Genomic DNA, 16,811 nt, shown 5'->3' with positions numbered 1-16,811 from the left:
CAACAAAGACCAGCAGTGAAACAGTTTGCATACATTTTTATTGATCTTAAATCTTGTGTAGAAAAAAAAAAGAATCAAGAGAAACAGAATCTCCCTTCCTTCAGCCAATCATTTCCCCCCAGTACTCAGAAAATATAGATGACAGGAAAATAAAAGTAAAGAAAAATCTTAGAACAGCATGTACAAAAGAAATCCAAAAATGAAACTTCAATCTGAACAGATCATTTCAATAGAAACACGCAGGAGCTGTAAGGCTATGAATAACTTACGCACATCAAAAGAATCTTGGTAACAAATTGACCATCAACGTAACAAAAAAAAGAAGGGGGGGGGTGGGGGGTGCAGAACTAATTTATTTGATTTCATGTCCATTCTGTGGCGCTCCAGTGGTACAAGTGAGGCAAAACATCAGACCACAAACACTGAAATGCCCATCCTCATCTCATATCAGCACCGACCGGCCTGCTGCGGTCGGACTGGGTGACAAGGACTCCTGCACCCAAAATCACTCCCAGCTGTTAACCGGGATTATGATCGCCATGGCAACAGGCCGAGGCACAAGGAGCGGTGCCAAAAGTCCCGAAATTGCATCAGAAACATGAAGCGGAAGCAACGTACGAAACATCTTTAACTCCACTCATTAATCATGAGAAACAAACAGCTTCCGATTACATTTAAAAAACAAAAGAAGAAGCCCTGTGATGCAGGTTGTTGTGTTGAAAGATAACCGGTGTAAACTGTCCCCAACTGGACACACAGATCCCACAAGAAGTCCACGTATTCGGAGTGGAGAGGAAACTGTCACACTGACCACATGGAGGAAGCGCTGTGGACTTGCAGTCCTGTGTGTATACGCGCGCCTCCCATTTCTTTCCTAATGCGTCAGAAAAGATACAGCAGAATGTTTGTTCAGACACGAGATCCAACCAGAAGATAAATAGTCTTCGGTTAGTAACTCGCTCACTGCTTGAAGACCGCGCTGTCCCGTCTAACGAGCAGAGTGGATTCGCATGCGTGTCCGTTCACAGCTGACACGCTGTGGCGATCCCAGTTTGTGCCTCTCATGCATTAATAACCATCACATCAGAGTCCAGCAGCACTTCACCCTGCGACTAAAAGGTGTTCCAGAATGAAATACCTTCAGAACAGCAGCAAGTGTTATTAAATGACCAAGCTGTTGTTGTTTTTAAAGGATCACTCTGTATTCATTTTTAGAAAAAAAAAAAAGAAGACAAACTGGGCTCAGTGCTCAGGTTGTGGTTTGAGTTTTAACAGCACTCAGTACAGTCGTCATTACAGACAACGGAGATGACACGTTCTGTTTTTCTGTACATGTAAATAGATTGAAAAATTAAAAAGGTGAGGTAGATGGATGGTTGAAGGAATAAACAAAATCGTCCCCCGAAATAGCAAAACAAAAATCAAAAAATTAAAATATTAAGAGGGAAAAAAAACGAGGGGAATTTGTACAGTGTTTACATTTAACAAAAACAACATAAATAACATCTGGGCTGGGGATCCAAACAGTTTGAGGTTATTCTGTGTGGTCCTCTCTGATCGTACTTCTTCAGTCAACCTTTCTAACGCTCAGATGTAGAACCAGTTCGTTCTCTGATCTTTGCTGGATCTAGATTTAGCATTGTAATGAAAGAGAGCATGTTCAGGTTAGTGAGCATTTGTTGCTCTTACGAGTCGTCCTCGGTTGTGAAATCTTATTCCTTCTTAAATCTGAAAAAAAAAAAGATAATCCCACGTATTTCTCAAACCCTTTTAACTTGGTCTACGAACATGTGTTAACAACGTGAAAAAGGAAGAAGATAAATAGTGTGGACAACTCCAGAAGCAAACAGGAAACCACCATTGATTTAACAGAGGTTGATTAGCAGGAAGTGAAACTGAAAATAAGAGTTTAAGGCTACATTGAAGAGATTTTATTTTGCAATCATTTGTACTTTGAACTCTGTGTTTTTACAAAGCACAAACACATGGAGGCCTGACACTGACAAAATGTGGTAAACATCATTAAACATTACTGTATATAACAATAAATAATATTGTTAGTTAAATAATCAAAATGGAGTGAAAACAAAAATCAAGCTTTAGGTTCTTTTCCCTGTTTCCCCCCAATGAGTTCTTCTATTTATCTAAAATATTTTGTCTTTATAAACCAACTGATTGGAGGTCAAATGAAAAAAGCATAAAGCACACCCATCCTAATTAACTAACAGTATTATTTATCAGTGTATTCAGTTGTTTTGTTAGATTTTGTCAGTGTTGGGGCTCCGTACAGTTAATGCAGGGACCCTTCTGGTTTCACACGAAACGCTGCTCTTGACTAGTGATCAAGGAAAATGAAATAGCAGAGTGACGGGGACATAGAATCAGGTTCACACACACACACACACACACACACACACACACGTCTCTGTGTATGACAGCACAAAAATACAAAAAGGACTTTACGTTTCTTCTTGACCTGAGATTTAGTTGGGACTCAGAAGTGACGCCCGACCTCTGGATCATTGGTTACCATCGCTGTCCTCCCGACGGACGGGAGGGGGAAGTCTCCGGTGTTTCAGAGCACAAGGCAGACTGTCGTACCGTTACGTAGACGCGAGACACGAAACCAGCTCGGATACACTTCAACACAATTACAAGCATTTAAAAAAAGAAAAAAGAAAAAAAAGGACTGTAGTGGAAACCTTCGTAGAGCCAACCCGAAGGAGTTTTTTTTTTTTCTCTTTTTATATTTATATAGATTTGAACCATTTAACAACCACAAGAGAAATAAGGAATAGCAGCTTTTTTTCTTTTTGTACATGACAAATGTCTCCAACCGTAGAAAAGTTAGAAAAGTGACACAAACAACTGGTGTACATAAATGCTCTGCCCATGTAGAGATGCTGTAAATATGACAAGACTAATGACAAAGTCTAAAACAAACTGTTCATGTGCAACGGCAAGAACGCCTCTGAACTCGGAGCAAACCCCCGATAGAGACCGTATAGACCTGGAGTTCAGATTTGACTCTTGTACTCCCCCCCTCCCTCCTTTATATCGATTGAATTTGGCGATTATTAACCGTGACTGAACGGCACTTTGTGAGAGGACTCAATTTCAGATCAACTTTTTTCAGCCACAACGTCAAATTGATTGCAGAGTCGAGTAGCTGTAGCAACAGCCAATGAGGAGTAGTGTCAGACTGTAGAGGGAAGTTAATATTGTTTACGAATAACATGGTAGCAGATCAAAGTGCTTTTTTGTTTTTAATCCGGAGAGTTACGGGGAAAAAGTTGAGAGTTTGACAAAAAAAAAAGAACAATTTTGGCAACAAATTTGGCAGATTGGACCATTCTCCCCTTCTGTTGACCCCGGTATTACGCCGACGCCCAGCCCGCAGAGCAACGAGACCACTGAACGCCGACCTCCCCCAAGTGCTTCTGCATTAGATATGCTTAACATTTCGGCCATAATGCCCGCTCAAAAGCGACCACAACGCCGGTGGTTTATACAGGCCCACACATCTGGTTTTTCCCAGCTGAAAATACATGTAAAAAACTCAAAACAATTCACAAAATAGGTTCAATCGGAAAGAGAGCTTTTTTTTTTTGGTGGTCTTTCCCACTCAGCAGCAACGGCAGTGTCGCGTCTGACTGCCAGCTGGTAGAAACCAAAACTAGAAGAATATGAAAAAGATGTGTGGAGGTACAGCAGAACATGCACGTACAGTGACAGTTTTCTCCACCTTCCTGCGAGTCTTTGCTCCTCACTGAGTAGTCACGCCAAGCTGGTGGTCATGGTTTTGCTGCATGTGATAAAAAAAAGAAAAAAAAAAAAAGAAGAAGAACAGAAGAGATATCCCACCTGCTGAGACATCAGGGTTCTGGCAGGGGTTGCAGACCGGTGGGTGTCCCTGTCCAATCAGCAGGCAGAGGACTGCGGGAGCGGCATGGCACGTTCGTTTTTGCGTCCCCCGTTCATGTGGGCGTACGGCGGCAGTTCCGCCCCCGCCGCGAGGCCCGCCCCCGACAGCCCGTTGGCCGCCGGCTGGCCGGAGGGCTGCTTGTCCATGGCGGCGCTGGACGTGCAGGGAGAGGGGGGGGGGCTGGGGGCTAACGACGGGGCCGGCGGAGCCTCTGAGCTCGGGGAGGGCGGGGTCTGTTGGGGGACTGGGGTTTGCTGTGTTTGCTGGGTGGAAGACGCGGGTTCCAGGGGAACGGTGTCCACGTTGTCCATCTTGTCCACGTGGTGCTGAGAGGCCTCGGCCGGCTTGTTGTCGGCGCTGTAGAAGAAACTTCCCTCTCGGAAAGATGGGTCCAGCTCGTCCTTGAGGCTGCTGATGATCTCCACGAAGGCTGGACGCATCTTGGGATTGTACTGCCAACACATTCGCATCAGCTCGAACCTACAAACAAACACACACACACACACACACACACACACACACACACACACACACACACACACACACACACACACACACACACACACACACACACACAGGTTAGCCCAGTCTTTCTACGACAAAGCTCACAGTAGGGGCATTTAAAGGGCCAGTGTGTAGTATTTCGGGGGATCTATTAGCAGAAATAGAATATAATATTCATAACAAGCTTTGAATGAGCCCTTCATATGTACACAGGGAGCGGGTCCTCCCATGTTTCTACAGTAGGTAAGGTTAGCCTCTGCAGCTCATGTTAGCGCAGTCTTGGGAAGGGAGGAGTTACTGTCCCTTTAAACCAAATGACGTTTGTACCCGTCTCCTGTGACGATTCATCCATCATGACAAGTTTGACTTTCAGTTTTTGTGCTGAGCTAAGCGAACCGGCTTTTGGCTGTGGTTGCATCGAATAAGTTTATGAAGACATTGTGTTGAGATGGTTGTCGTTAGAGGACTCGCTCATCATTAGAAATCTGCTTTTGTCACCGTCATCATTCTCCCAGCACACCCTGTTGCCTTCACATGTGTTCCCCTCATGACTCCGCCATCTGACGCTTCCTCAGTGTTTTGTTGCGGTTGGTGGCCAAATTTGTCTGACACGCTCTTTTGATGTGGATTTATACTTGGGCTGTTCCACATTTGGAACAAACACATCACTGGGAGCACACAGTTGGCCGTTAATGTAATCGACGCTGCGGCGTGAAAATTCCTGCGTCTTCCCCGTTTGTGCGAATTCAAAAAAAAAAAGGTCGTCGCTTGTGAGCGAAGGGAGAACGCTGCAGACGGGGAGACATCGGCTCGTGGAGGGAAATGCGAGCAGATTGTGTGTGCGTCTTACAGCATGTCGGGGCAGTTCTGTGGTTTCTCCAGCAGCCCTCCCTCCATGACGAAGCGGAGCACCTGCTCATTGGATAGACCCTGGTAGGGCTGTTCTGCCAGGGTGGCGATTTCCCACAGTACAACCCCGAATGACCTGCACAGAGGGAGGGAGGGAGAGAGGGAGGGGGTTACATCAGTGCCTCTTCCATAATCACTACAGTACTTTGGAAGGAGTAAACACAGAAAATGAAGCCACCATGTGTTGTTTGATGTTCTGTTTGTGCGTGCCTGCTCACCAGACATCAGAGGTGGTGGTGAAGACCCCGTCCTTCAGAGACTCTGGGGACATCCAGCGGACAGGGAGCAAACCCTTACCACCTTTGCGGTAGTAATCCGTCTCGTAGATGTCTCTGGTCATGCCAAAGTCTGCGCACACACACACACACACACACACACGGGGAGAAAAAGAAGCATTGACGACATCTAACATTTCTGGGGATAAAGTAACTAAAGTAAACTGTTCCAGCTGGTTCTTGTACTATGTGTGTCCGTAATCCACAGGAGGGCGCTCTTTACTGAGATTATAGGCCTAGATATTTTACTAGAGCAACCACAATCCCCTTAGGGATCCCTCCATACCGCTATTACAGACTTTAAAATTCCTAGCAATCATTGTAACCATAATAGTCTTGATGACGGCCTGGGCCTTTTCACACGGGTTAGATCCTATTCTCTGACAGGAAACAAATCTGGAAGCAAGATGTTTACTTGCATCACATTCCCACTGGCGAGGTCAGCTCTGGATCTGCGGCCGAAAACATGTTGACAGAGCTACACGGCTGCCCCTAGACGGTTCCCTTTACTGGTATTAAAGCTACGCTGATGATTCTGTTGTCCGGTGACTTGATAGTTAAGACGTTTCCACTTCATGAGCATGCCATACATTGACCTCTGACCTCCTCACGGTTCTTTACCTCCTATCTTAACGGTGAAGTCCTCGGCCACCATGCAGTTCCTGGCTGCCAGGTCTCTGTGGACAAACTTGTTGGCGTTGAGGTAAGCCATGCCGTCAGCGATCTGCCCGGCCATCTGAAGCATCTTCTTCAGAGGAGGCAGAGACAGGCTGGTCCACTGTTGCTGCAGCCAGACAGACAGACAGACGGCGGGAGAGAGTAAGTTCTCTAAGCAAGGACAAGCTCCTGCAGCTGAGCTACAGCTCATCAGTCCCTTTAGAATATGCCGTGTGCACATTCCACATCACTAATAAATGTCCTCGCAGATTTAATCACGTGACCAGCTCACAGCAAAATATGTGCTGAAATACTTAACTTTTAGGTTATAATGTTTTTGACAGTTCCTATTTTATTTTGTTGGGCATCATATTTTAGTATATATATTTAGTGTTAATTGCACCAACGGATCCGACTGGTTTCTCAAAAATTGACATGTGCTCATCTAAAAAGCATCATACGAAGAAGAAGACGGGTCGTTTTTATCTGAAAATAAATGCATTCATCGGGTCACGATCCGCTCACTGTTGCACATATTGTTGCTGGATATTAACTTCAAGTCATCAGCAATCCAATCAAGCCAACTCAGGCTACGTACACACGACTACATTTTTCGTTTAAAAGGCATACATTGAGCTACGTTGATGCCGAACACTACTCTGGTGTTTTAAACGGTGACCTTTGAAAACGATGACTTAAGAGGCCCAGGGTCGCATCTTGATTTGGTCTCATCAGTCACGACGTGTCCTCTGATTTGTCACGCACCTATCACGGGATCCTTTCCCGGGAGAAAACGAAAAACAGCCGCCCTCGGACTGCCAGTTAATTTCAACATGGATAACGAATTACAAGCGTTGCTGACCTTGTTCTCGCTAGCAGCTGCGTTTTATAAAGCTACTACCGCCTGCATGCGCAGCAGGCCAGCTATTATGCAAGCGTTTTGTGGCGTTATCACCCCCACACGGAGCGCCGGCTTTGGTAATATGATTTGGGTTTTCAGGCGTGGTAGATTGGGGCGGAGATTATTTGTGAAGCGGCGCTAAAGCACTTGTCTAGACGTAGATTGTTCCTGCTTTAAAAATGCAGATTTTTGACAATGAAGGATAGAAGTCAGTCAGTACATCTTTCGGCCGGAGGGAGCGCAGGTAACTCTTCAGGTCCCCTCGCGTCATCAGCTCCATGATGACCAGCGTGGGCTGGCCCTGAGAAACCACTCCCAGGAGACGAACCTGCAACAAACACACAGCGGGTCACGAGAACTGAACGACGCCATCGTCGTCTTGTAGTGCACGAACATCCATTCTGGACTGCGTGCGTACCACGTGGTGACAGTTGAACTCCTTCATGACAGAGGCTTCATTGAGAAACTCTATCCTCTCCCTCATGCTGGCCGACTCGTTGACGGTCTTAATGGCGACGTGAGTCTCTGGTTCGTCCTTGACCACGCCCTTTGCCAGGCCCTCGTACACCATGCCGAAGGACCCCTGGCCGAGCTCGCGGCTCAGGGCGATCTTATCCCGTGCCACCTCCCACTCGTCTGGTACGTACACTGCACAGGGAAATCTGCCGTAAATAAAAGAGGCGCCGCGGAACAATAAAAGCGTGCGCTGCATTTCAGGCATTCACTCCTCACTCACTTTCTGCGGCGCTGAAGTACTCGGGGTTGACAGAGGCGTACAGGACTCCATTTCCAAGCCGGTCACTGCTCCTGACCGGAAATGAAAACAGACCCGTTTACAGATGCACAAACACACTTGCGCGCGCCTTCTCCCACGTGATAACCTTTGGGATCTGCATTACGTATAATCGTGCTACTTTCCAATGAATATTGGCAAAACATTTCTGAAATGCCCACTGGGGTTGGAGCAATTCAAAACATTGATTTAAGATTCAGGAAAAGGGGAAAAAAAGCAGAGAAAGCTATTATAGCATGGCGGTTGTTCTTCTATCACAACATTGTCTCCCAGCATTGAATCACATAGGTATACATGATATATTCATCCTCTTAAGTCAACATTTGAACACAAACACTTCCTAAACACTACCTACCACAGGTCACATTATATATATGCCACTTAGACTATACTTGTTCTTAGCTTGAGTGTTGGTTTGAGTGGTTTGTGATTGAATATGGATCCTTGTGTGACCACATCAACCATTAGCAACTGGTTGAAACATTGATTGCCAGGGAGATGAAAAGTAAAGCGGTTTCCTTGATTTCTCTGAAGGTAAACTGTTGATTCGTCTGTGTTTGTCATTTAATGTCATGATCATATATTCTGTTGCATTGCTGTTATGAAACAATCGCTGTGCTCTACGCATATGACCCCAGTAGACAGGAACACACACACACACACACACACACACACACACACACACACACACACACACACACACACACACACACACACACACACACACACACACACACACACACACACACACACACACACACACACACACACACACACACACACACACACACACACACACACACACACCTTTTCCTGCTGAAGACCAGCATCACTATGACCAAAAGGCAGACGAAGATGACGGTGAAGACGGGAACTAAGATCATGACGTAGAGCGAGTTTTCATATCCTGTTGGGTTGAAAACACTTTGATTACTACAACGGTTGCAGTCATCACGTCTGAGCTGCTTTTAAAAACAGATACGACTGAAGCGACGTAGTGACATCACAGTGTGTGTCTCACGTTCAGCCACGTAGAGATCCGCACCGCGTGTCCACGAGCCGTTGCCAGCCAGGGAGGTGGCTCTCACTCTGACCGAGTAGTTTCCTGGGCCGAGGTTGGACAGCCGAATGCCCCGCTGGCCCTGATACATCTGACCAGAGACGCATTCGTGCTTCTCGGTCTGACACGCACACGCACACACACACACACAAATGCTTACTGTGGACTGAATTTTACAAACTCAAAATCCAAAGACAATGCTTTTCACCTTTACTGTGCAATGAAAACCTTTACATGATTAACACTTTTTTTTTTTTCTGGTTGTGTTTTCTGAGACTATTTAAAATGAGCACGTACTATTTCTACATTATATCTACTTTGCACTACTAATGTTGCAACCACTAACTAGCTTGACACTATAATGTACTTAGTAATACTTCATAGTGTGTATGGCCTTTATATTACAAAAAATTATCAAGGGTTTAAACTTAGATTCTTACAACCTAGAAACGAGGGGGCAACAGACTAGTTTATGAAGCAAAGTAAGGTATGCTCTGCACAAAGGGGTTCTTGATTTGTCTCGGATGTGGACAGCGCTAATAAATAAACTCTAAAGATTTCTGGGAAAACATCAGACTTTCAAATACATTTTCTGGATCCCATGTTTTTGGTTAAGAACAGCGTGTCCCCAGATGTTGTCTTACCTCAGCAGCCAGTTTGAACTTGATCTCATACATGAGGATGAGTCCGTTGGGGTGAGGAGGCTCGGGCCAGCGCAGAAACACCCAGTCCTCGTGGCCCTCCCAGTGCACTTGGCCGGGTATGTCGTCAGCCTTTTCTGGAGAGCCGCAGGGGAGAATAGGTTATCATTTCCTCAGGGGCTAGTAAATCCTAACATTCGGTCTGCTACCCTTTAGTGTTTCCGAGGAAAATCACATGCCCGGAGACACTACATCTAACCTGCGCTCTAACCTGCGGGCTTGGTCCTGGAGAAGACGAACTCCGCGGCACTGCAGCTTTGGACCTGCCGATTGCAGGCGTGGATGTCGATGCGGTACACCGTGAACGGCTGCAGGCCAGAGATCTGCAGCTCGCGCTCAGACACCGCTTGCTCCACAAACTCGAACTCCCTGTCGGCCGGCTCCAGGTCCGCCGCGGCGCTGCCGTTGCCGGCAGCTTGGAGAGGCGGGACGGTGCTGCTGTTGGCGTGCAGCCGGCTGCGGCGGGGGTGAGTGGAGTTGGCGATGCCGAAGAGATCTCGCCGGCGACGATCCGGTGGCCTGGAGGCGAGAGGAAGAGCAGAGACCTAAGATGAAACATCTACATTCTACAAAACTAGAAGTTGCAAGGAGTTCTCCCCCGCAACTGCTAAGAGGGACAGCTGAAAGAAAATGGCAACGGTCAAATAAAAATATAACAAAGAGAGTTCCAGTTCTCCATGTGTGCCAGGTTTCGTTTCATCTGGAGAAATTTCGTTTTAGGGCAAATGGGCAACGTTTTCCTTCTCTAACTGTTTCACGTCTCTGGTCTGTAACGGTCACATGAGCACAGTCCAGTTTACGAGGTGACATGCGTGTTGGTTCACACACTGGCCGGGTCTGAGGTCCGCCAGAAATAAAAATGCAGGAAATATGTGAAACCTTCCCACCTGTTGTCTATCTTTAAAATAAAATACATCCAGACCTTTTTTTTCTGTCTGCAAGACATACTGAGAACTAATTAATATCAACTGGACCGAGCGCTGTGTGTGTGTGTGTGTGTGTGTGTGTGTATAGAGACAAAGAGAGATAATGTGATGCAGATGTCTGACGCGAAAGGCAGCTGAATCAGACAGAAAAGGGTTAAAAAAGAGCTTTTCAAGCGTACATATGTTGATCAGTTTTTTTGTTTTTTTTCTACTACTACTGAGCATAACTCTATAATTGGACAAATGAAGACCTGGGAGATTATATTACACCGGTGCACCACAATGAGACGATGACAATGAGCCGCTCACCTCGGTGTGAATATGGAGTTGTGCAGGAAGTTCTCAAAGACCTTCCTGTAGGAGGCGTCGGCCGCTTCGGCCTCCAGGTCCTCCACTGACTTGGGGCAGGGGCAGCAGGGGCCTTTGTCCGGCCCGTCGGGGTCTGGCTTAGTGGGCTTGGTATCCTCTTCCTGGTCTCCTACGCCTATGGCGGCGATCCTAATGGGGATCTTCAGCTCTGGTGGAGGAGGAGGAGGCAGAAGATGTGTGTTGACAGGAAGTTCTCCCTAATCTAACAACTAGCGATAAAAGTTGAGAGTTTGTCGTAGTTTGGTACCTTTAGAGCAGTAATTGTGCTGATACAGCTCTCGGTCTTCGGCTTGTTGCTGCCACCTCACCAGGTAGTAAGTTTGGTTCCCGTTGGGCGAGATGGGCGGAGACCAACGCACCACCAGCTGCGTAGTGGAGTTTGAGTACGCTCGCACGTCCTGAGGCATGGAGGGCGCTAAAAGAGAGACGTGAACCTGAATCACTCCTGGTCCCGGAGCTCGGGACAGCAACGCCTGGTTTTTTCTCCTTCACTTTTTCTCCTCTGTCTGCCACTGCAGATGCGATTCACACTGCTACACCTTCACAGTGCAGCTGGATTGATTTAAAGCAACCTGCCGTTTCACATAATCATATTTTGTAAATCATATTTTCCCTCCCATCTCTTTGAGTTGCAGCTGTGTTTACTAAAACAGCCTTCCTCTCCATTCTCCTCACACACTATGTCTGGATCACATACGGAAATGCGAGCCCACTGCGATCATGGACCGCTCTCGCGTGTATTAGACAAACAAGCAGCAATGTGGACAGAAATATTTCGCCGTCTGACTTCTGACCCGCATGTTAGTCACTTATTGTGCAAGGTGACACTCTCCCTTCATTGCTGGCAATTATAGGCGTTGTGAAATCTCACTCCCGCTCTTTCAGCACCTCTCTGTTATTTGCAAACACTTGTAATATCTACTGTGACGATGCAGCCTGCGACCTCTGACCATGAACTGAACAGTCGGCTGCTTGTAACCGTGACCTACGGCGTTAAATTCACCTGAAGGGCTGGTGCGGATGTAGACCACCTTGCTCTTGGCACTCGGCAAATGTTTGTCCTCCACCATGAGAGTGATGGCCTTGACGAACACGGCATACTGCGTCCAGGGCTTCAGGCTGGACAGCAGAACTCCGGGGTCAGAGTCCTTGTCCGGCCTCAGCTCCACATCCACCATGTTCCAGCTGTTGAAGCCGCAGCCGTCCTGCCCCTCGAACTCTGTGATGTTCTGAAATGGCCTGGAGGGAATGTGGTTCAGAGAGATCGATTATTAACTTTTTGGGCTCTGTCAATTTACAGATATAAATTTTTTATTTTGTGCGCTTGTCATGTATTCATTTTTGATATACACCTGTTTTTTTCTTGTGTTTACATACATCAGTGACGTAAACAAATCCTAAACAGCATTAGCAATAGAGTGTTTTGCGGGTTCGGGCAAACATTTTTACAGTGCTCTTTTAATTACTTCTCAGTGAGCCCTCTCCTTTAGCAATGGTTTAAAGCAACGCTTCCGTCACGAAAAGCAACCAAATCAAAGATTGACATTGTGGCGGTAGTATTCCATAGAGTAGTTCCATATGTACAGCATGTGGAGCCTCAATTTATCGTTTTTCAACATCTGTAACACTTGTGGGCGCTTATATATGGATCTATAATACAGATTCTTAAGTTTTCGAATTTAAAAATTAAACTAGCGTTTCATTGTATTTCATGACATGTGACATTATAAGTGTGTTATACTGTACAAAAGACATTGTATTGTTTTCTCTACCTCTAGCCATGATTGTGTCGTTTCCATAGAGGTGTAGGACTTAAATATTGCAGTGAAAAACATGGCCAGAGGGATACAAATGTGACAGGAGCAGAAAAATGCACTGAAACTGCTCGAGGTTCATAAGGTTAATGGCATCCGATAAGCTCAACTCCTAATATTCGCATGGAAATGCACATTAATGTGCTTTTTTACCAGTTTTGTTTTGCAAATTTCTTTGGCATTTGCACTTCTCCCAAAACTTACGCCTCCTTGTAGTAGACGATAAAGCTGATGAGGTCTCTGTAGTCGGGGGGGCGGTAGCGTTGCCAGGTCAGTTTGATCCTTGTGCTGCTGGTGCTGTTGGACTTGAACGTCAGGATCGTGCTTTCACCTAAGCAGACGGGAATGAGGGAGTGAACTTCAATATGTTTCTGTCAGTATGTGCACCAATCGGTCGAGAGCAGACAATGGTGCAGAGCCGCATCAGGCTCAGAGAGTCCTGTACATAAAGCGGTACATGCAGTTTTTTCAGACCGAAGCTCAAGTGACCCTTACAGCTGGCTCTGTCGCCGTTGTTTTGGAAATCGCTCTCGTCGAAGCGGCCCTGGATGCCCGTCTTCTCCCACATCTTGCGGATCTCGGACATGCAGAGCTTTGGGTTGGCCCTGAAGAACAGCTTTCCCGCCTTGATGGTGAGGTTTTGCTTCTTCCAGTCCCAAAGATACTGGAGCTGCTGGTTGTCCACTGCCACGAAGGCGTACATGCTGGAGGGGCGGAGGAAAGAGAGGATGAATGAATGACAGCCGATCAACGCGCTTCTCCAGTCTACATCTACATTCTATAATGTTTCTGAGGTGGTTTATTGTGTGAATATTGTGATTCGTGCCAAGCTGAAGGCCAACTTTCTATGCTAAATCGTACAAAAAGGCAGCAGCGGAGTGCTCGACTCTTCTCAGTAGATCTCCACATTTTCAGCTGGTGGTTTAATAACCTAGTTAGACAGTAGGGGGACACAGTAAGATAAAAATGACCCGGGAAATCCGATTAACCAGGGACTGCTTTTTCATGCTGGAGAGGAGAGGAGGTGCCGTTGTTACGAGTCGCTGGGTACTCAGACATTCAGGAATGACTAATGTGGGCCTTGGGACAGCGAGATTCCTGCGAAGTGGAGGATAAACAGACGGAGGAGGGAGTGAAGGCCTCTCCGTGACCCTGAGAGAACCTTTCCATGGCCTGTTTTGAAGCCATGCTACATTCAAGGACTTGTATTGATATAAAATTAAAATAAATAAATAAAAAAAAAAAGAGACTGATGTTGTTATTTCAGTGATGATATTACAGTTACAAACCCAAAACAAGTCAGTCTGTCCGACATAAAACACTCTCCAGTCTGCACCCTCACAGTCAAAACATCCTTTCCTTGTCTGTCCACCTTGATGACCTCGCCAGTTTAAAACACCAATGCTGCGCATGACTCGGATTGCTTACTACCCGAACCATAGAAATAGAATAGGAGTAGCAGGAGACACATCCGTCTCACCTGATAGCTGTTGGGGCTAAAACTGTTTGTTTTTTTGGTGTGTATGTGCTTGCAGTTAAGTGTGTGTGTGTGTGTGTGTGTGTGTGTGTGTGTGTGTGTGTGTGTGTGTGTGTGTGTGTGTGTGTGTGTCCCTACTCGTCCAGAAGGTTTTCTCCATCGATGTGTCGGAGGCTGCGGAGGAAGGCCAGCGAGCTCAGAGTGTGGGAGTGTCGGATCCGCACTTTACCGGTCACCCTCTGGATCAAACCTGTGAAACTCTCCAGCTCTGCCACCATGTTGTCTACACACACACACACACACAAAGACAGACACACTACTGTTATTACCTATTCTACCGATACATACCTATTACGGTACTTATTTCTTCTGAAATTGTAAATCTTGCGTTTATACTTTGTAATATAATATAGTATAGTATATCTTTAATTTGTAGACTGCTGAAGGTTTGACAACTTTGTTTTACTAGAAATCACTTTATTAAATATCTGAATTCGCTTCTTTTTTTTCTATCTCAATTCTTTCAATTGCATTCATCTTCCTCCCCCCTATCCCTCCCCCCCTTCCTTTTCAGCCCTCTTCCTCATCCTCCTTAAGATTTTTCTTACTAACACTGCTTTGGTCAGCAGTGTTTTGGAAACAGAAATCCAGAGGTGTCACCTGTCAATGTGTCAACACGCCAGCTGAGAAACTGCAGCTAGCAGAGGTCACGTGGAAACGTTTCTCAGCGTTAACCGTGGCGCTGCTGCACAGCGCGGTACTTACGGCCTCGGCGGATGTTGATGTGCAGGTTGCCTTTGATAACAGTGCAGCCCTTGAGAGACTGAGCGGCATCCACGGAGTCGATGACCTTCCCCCCGCACACTTTATCGCACAGACCATCGCAGGCTTTACAGGACATACTGGAGACAGACGGGGAGAGATAGAGAGGGGACAGGAGACGCTGTCGTTTTACTGACGTACATTCGTTCTCAAAGCTCTTGCAACTCTCCCCTGACCTTTATTTTGTTTTTCACTCCCGACTCTAAAAGATTTTACGTCAATGTGTGACGGCACCAGCCAAATGATGTCTAGCAGAGAGTTTTAACTAGAAAACCTTTATTATTTCGCCAAACAACGACAGGTTTATAATGCGGCCATGGATGGATGGATGGATGGATGGATGGATGGATGGATGGATGGATGGATGGATGGATGGATGGATGGATGGATGGATGGATGCCTCCACAGTAACCGCCCTTTAATGTTGCTGTTGTATTATATTCAGAATTTGCCCTGAGGACATTTTTAGAATGGAAACTAATAGCAGGGAGTTGGTGCCGGTGTCAGGCCAACAATTAAGAGTACCTCCACCCAATGGCTCCATTTCAGCCATGAGGGTGGGGGGGGGGATTGCGGCTCACCTGTTGGGTGCGGTCTGCATGTACCCGTGTGGGCACTCAGACATGCACTCTCCGCCGTGGATGACGAAGCTGTTTAAGTCGGGGAGGTGGACTTTGGAGCAGAGCTCTTTGTTGATGCACCGCCAGCCCTCGAACCTGTAGGTGTCGAGAGGGCAGTCGGCCACGCAGCGCCCCTCGTGGTAGTAGTGCGTGCAGGCCGCGCACGCCGTGTCGCTGTGGGGGAGCGAGCAGCTGCCCAGACACTGAGGGTGGCAGCACTCGCCGTCCGCCGTGCACGCTTGCCGTGCACAATTCTCCGGGCACTCTGATGGGGATAAGGAGACAAGGGAAGTATTACAGGGCAGATGAGTAAAAATGTTGACACATTTGGACATCTGCCCAATACCATATCATATTACTCACAACAGATATGATTCAGTCTGATTCAGATATTTGTATTTACATATTACGAGCTACGCCGTGCAAATTTAGGAAAGCATTCTAACAGCTGAAAGGAATAGTTCGACGTTCTGGGACATTATTCTTCTTCTCTTTTCCCCGGGGTTAGATGAGACACCCTCTCATCCACAACATGCGGCAAATCAACATTTTGCGGCTCGACCGTAAATGTCATATGTCAAGCATCAGGATACAGTTCTAGTGCGGTACCAAAGTACAATGTGGTGTTCTTTGGGAATGGTGGGTTACCACACAAAGACATTTGAACTGAATCGGGACCGGTTGCACATCAGCCCCCACAGTAAAGGGGTATTTCCCTACTTTAGCAAGCGTCAGCGTGTGACGAACAAACCAGTCAGCCTGAATTCGCCCTCTAGCTCTATTGGCTACAGTGCCGAACAAATCATTTCCATTTAGTGGAGTGTCTGACAACTTGCAAATGTGTGCGCACCGTCTCTCTGAACCCAGCTTACCACATAAGGCGTGCTTCACATTCAACCAACAACTTTGTATCTAAGTTTCTTGTGTCTAAAAAAAGATGTAAATACAGCCGGCAGAATCCAGAGTCCTCCGACAGGTTGTGTATGAGAGACTGCTGTTTGCTGGGCGGCCTGGTGTTCAGCCCGATAGCGTGCATCCCAGATCCACAGAGACAAAAG

At 46.6% G+C, this 16,811-nt stretch overlaps 1 protein-coding gene across 1 annotated transcript in view; it reads right to left on the bottom strand.

Annotated features, from left to right (window-relative positions):
- Nucleotides 1–19: 19 nt before the first annotated feature.
- igf1rb (insulin-like growth factor 1b receptor) overlaps nucleotides 20–16,811 on the bottom strand; it is a 35,852-nt gene continuing 19,060 nt past the window's right edge. The window contains exons 3-21 of the mRNA XM_079292244.1: nucleotides 15,715–16,018; nucleotides 15,077–15,213; nucleotides 14,450–14,594; nucleotides 13,330–13,538; nucleotides 13,039–13,165; nucleotides 12,024–12,259; nucleotides 11,268–11,435; nucleotides 10,961–11,168; nucleotides 9,937–10,244; nucleotides 9,669–9,802; nucleotides 8,986–9,145; nucleotides 8,772–8,871; nucleotides 7,908–7,978; nucleotides 7,590–7,819; nucleotides 7,392–7,499; nucleotides 6,235–6,397; nucleotides 5,557–5,686; nucleotides 5,280–5,414; nucleotides 20–4,405 (exon numbers count right to left, since the gene is read on the bottom strand). Coding sequence (XP_079148370.1) covers nucleotides 3,922–4,405; nucleotides 5,280–5,414; nucleotides 5,557–5,686; nucleotides 6,235–6,397; nucleotides 7,392–7,499; nucleotides 7,590–7,819; nucleotides 7,908–7,978; nucleotides 8,772–8,871; nucleotides 8,986–9,145; nucleotides 9,669–9,802; nucleotides 9,937–10,244; nucleotides 10,961–11,168; nucleotides 11,268–11,435; nucleotides 12,024–12,259; nucleotides 13,039–13,165; nucleotides 13,330–13,538; nucleotides 14,450–14,594; nucleotides 15,077–15,213; nucleotides 15,715–16,018 — 3,557 coding nt within the window. The 3' untranslated portion in view covers nucleotides 20–3,921. The remainder of the gene's footprint in view (nucleotides 4,406–5,279; nucleotides 5,415–5,556; nucleotides 5,687–6,234; nucleotides 6,398–7,391; nucleotides 7,500–7,589; nucleotides 7,820–7,907; nucleotides 7,979–8,771; nucleotides 8,872–8,985; nucleotides 9,146–9,668; nucleotides 9,803–9,936; nucleotides 10,245–10,960; nucleotides 11,169–11,267; nucleotides 11,436–12,023; nucleotides 12,260–13,038; nucleotides 13,166–13,329; nucleotides 13,539–14,449; nucleotides 14,595–15,076; nucleotides 15,214–15,714; nucleotides 16,019–16,811) is intronic.

Source organism: Melanostigma gelatinosum (genome assembly GCF_949748355.1).
Source record: "Melanostigma gelatinosum genome assembly, chromosome: 2".
NCBI lineage: Eukaryota > Metazoa > Chordata > Actinopteri > Perciformes > Zoarcidae > Melanostigma > Melanostigma gelatinosum.
Note: the sequence above shows the minus strand (reverse complement) of the source record. Positions and strands in the feature narration are given on the sequence as shown.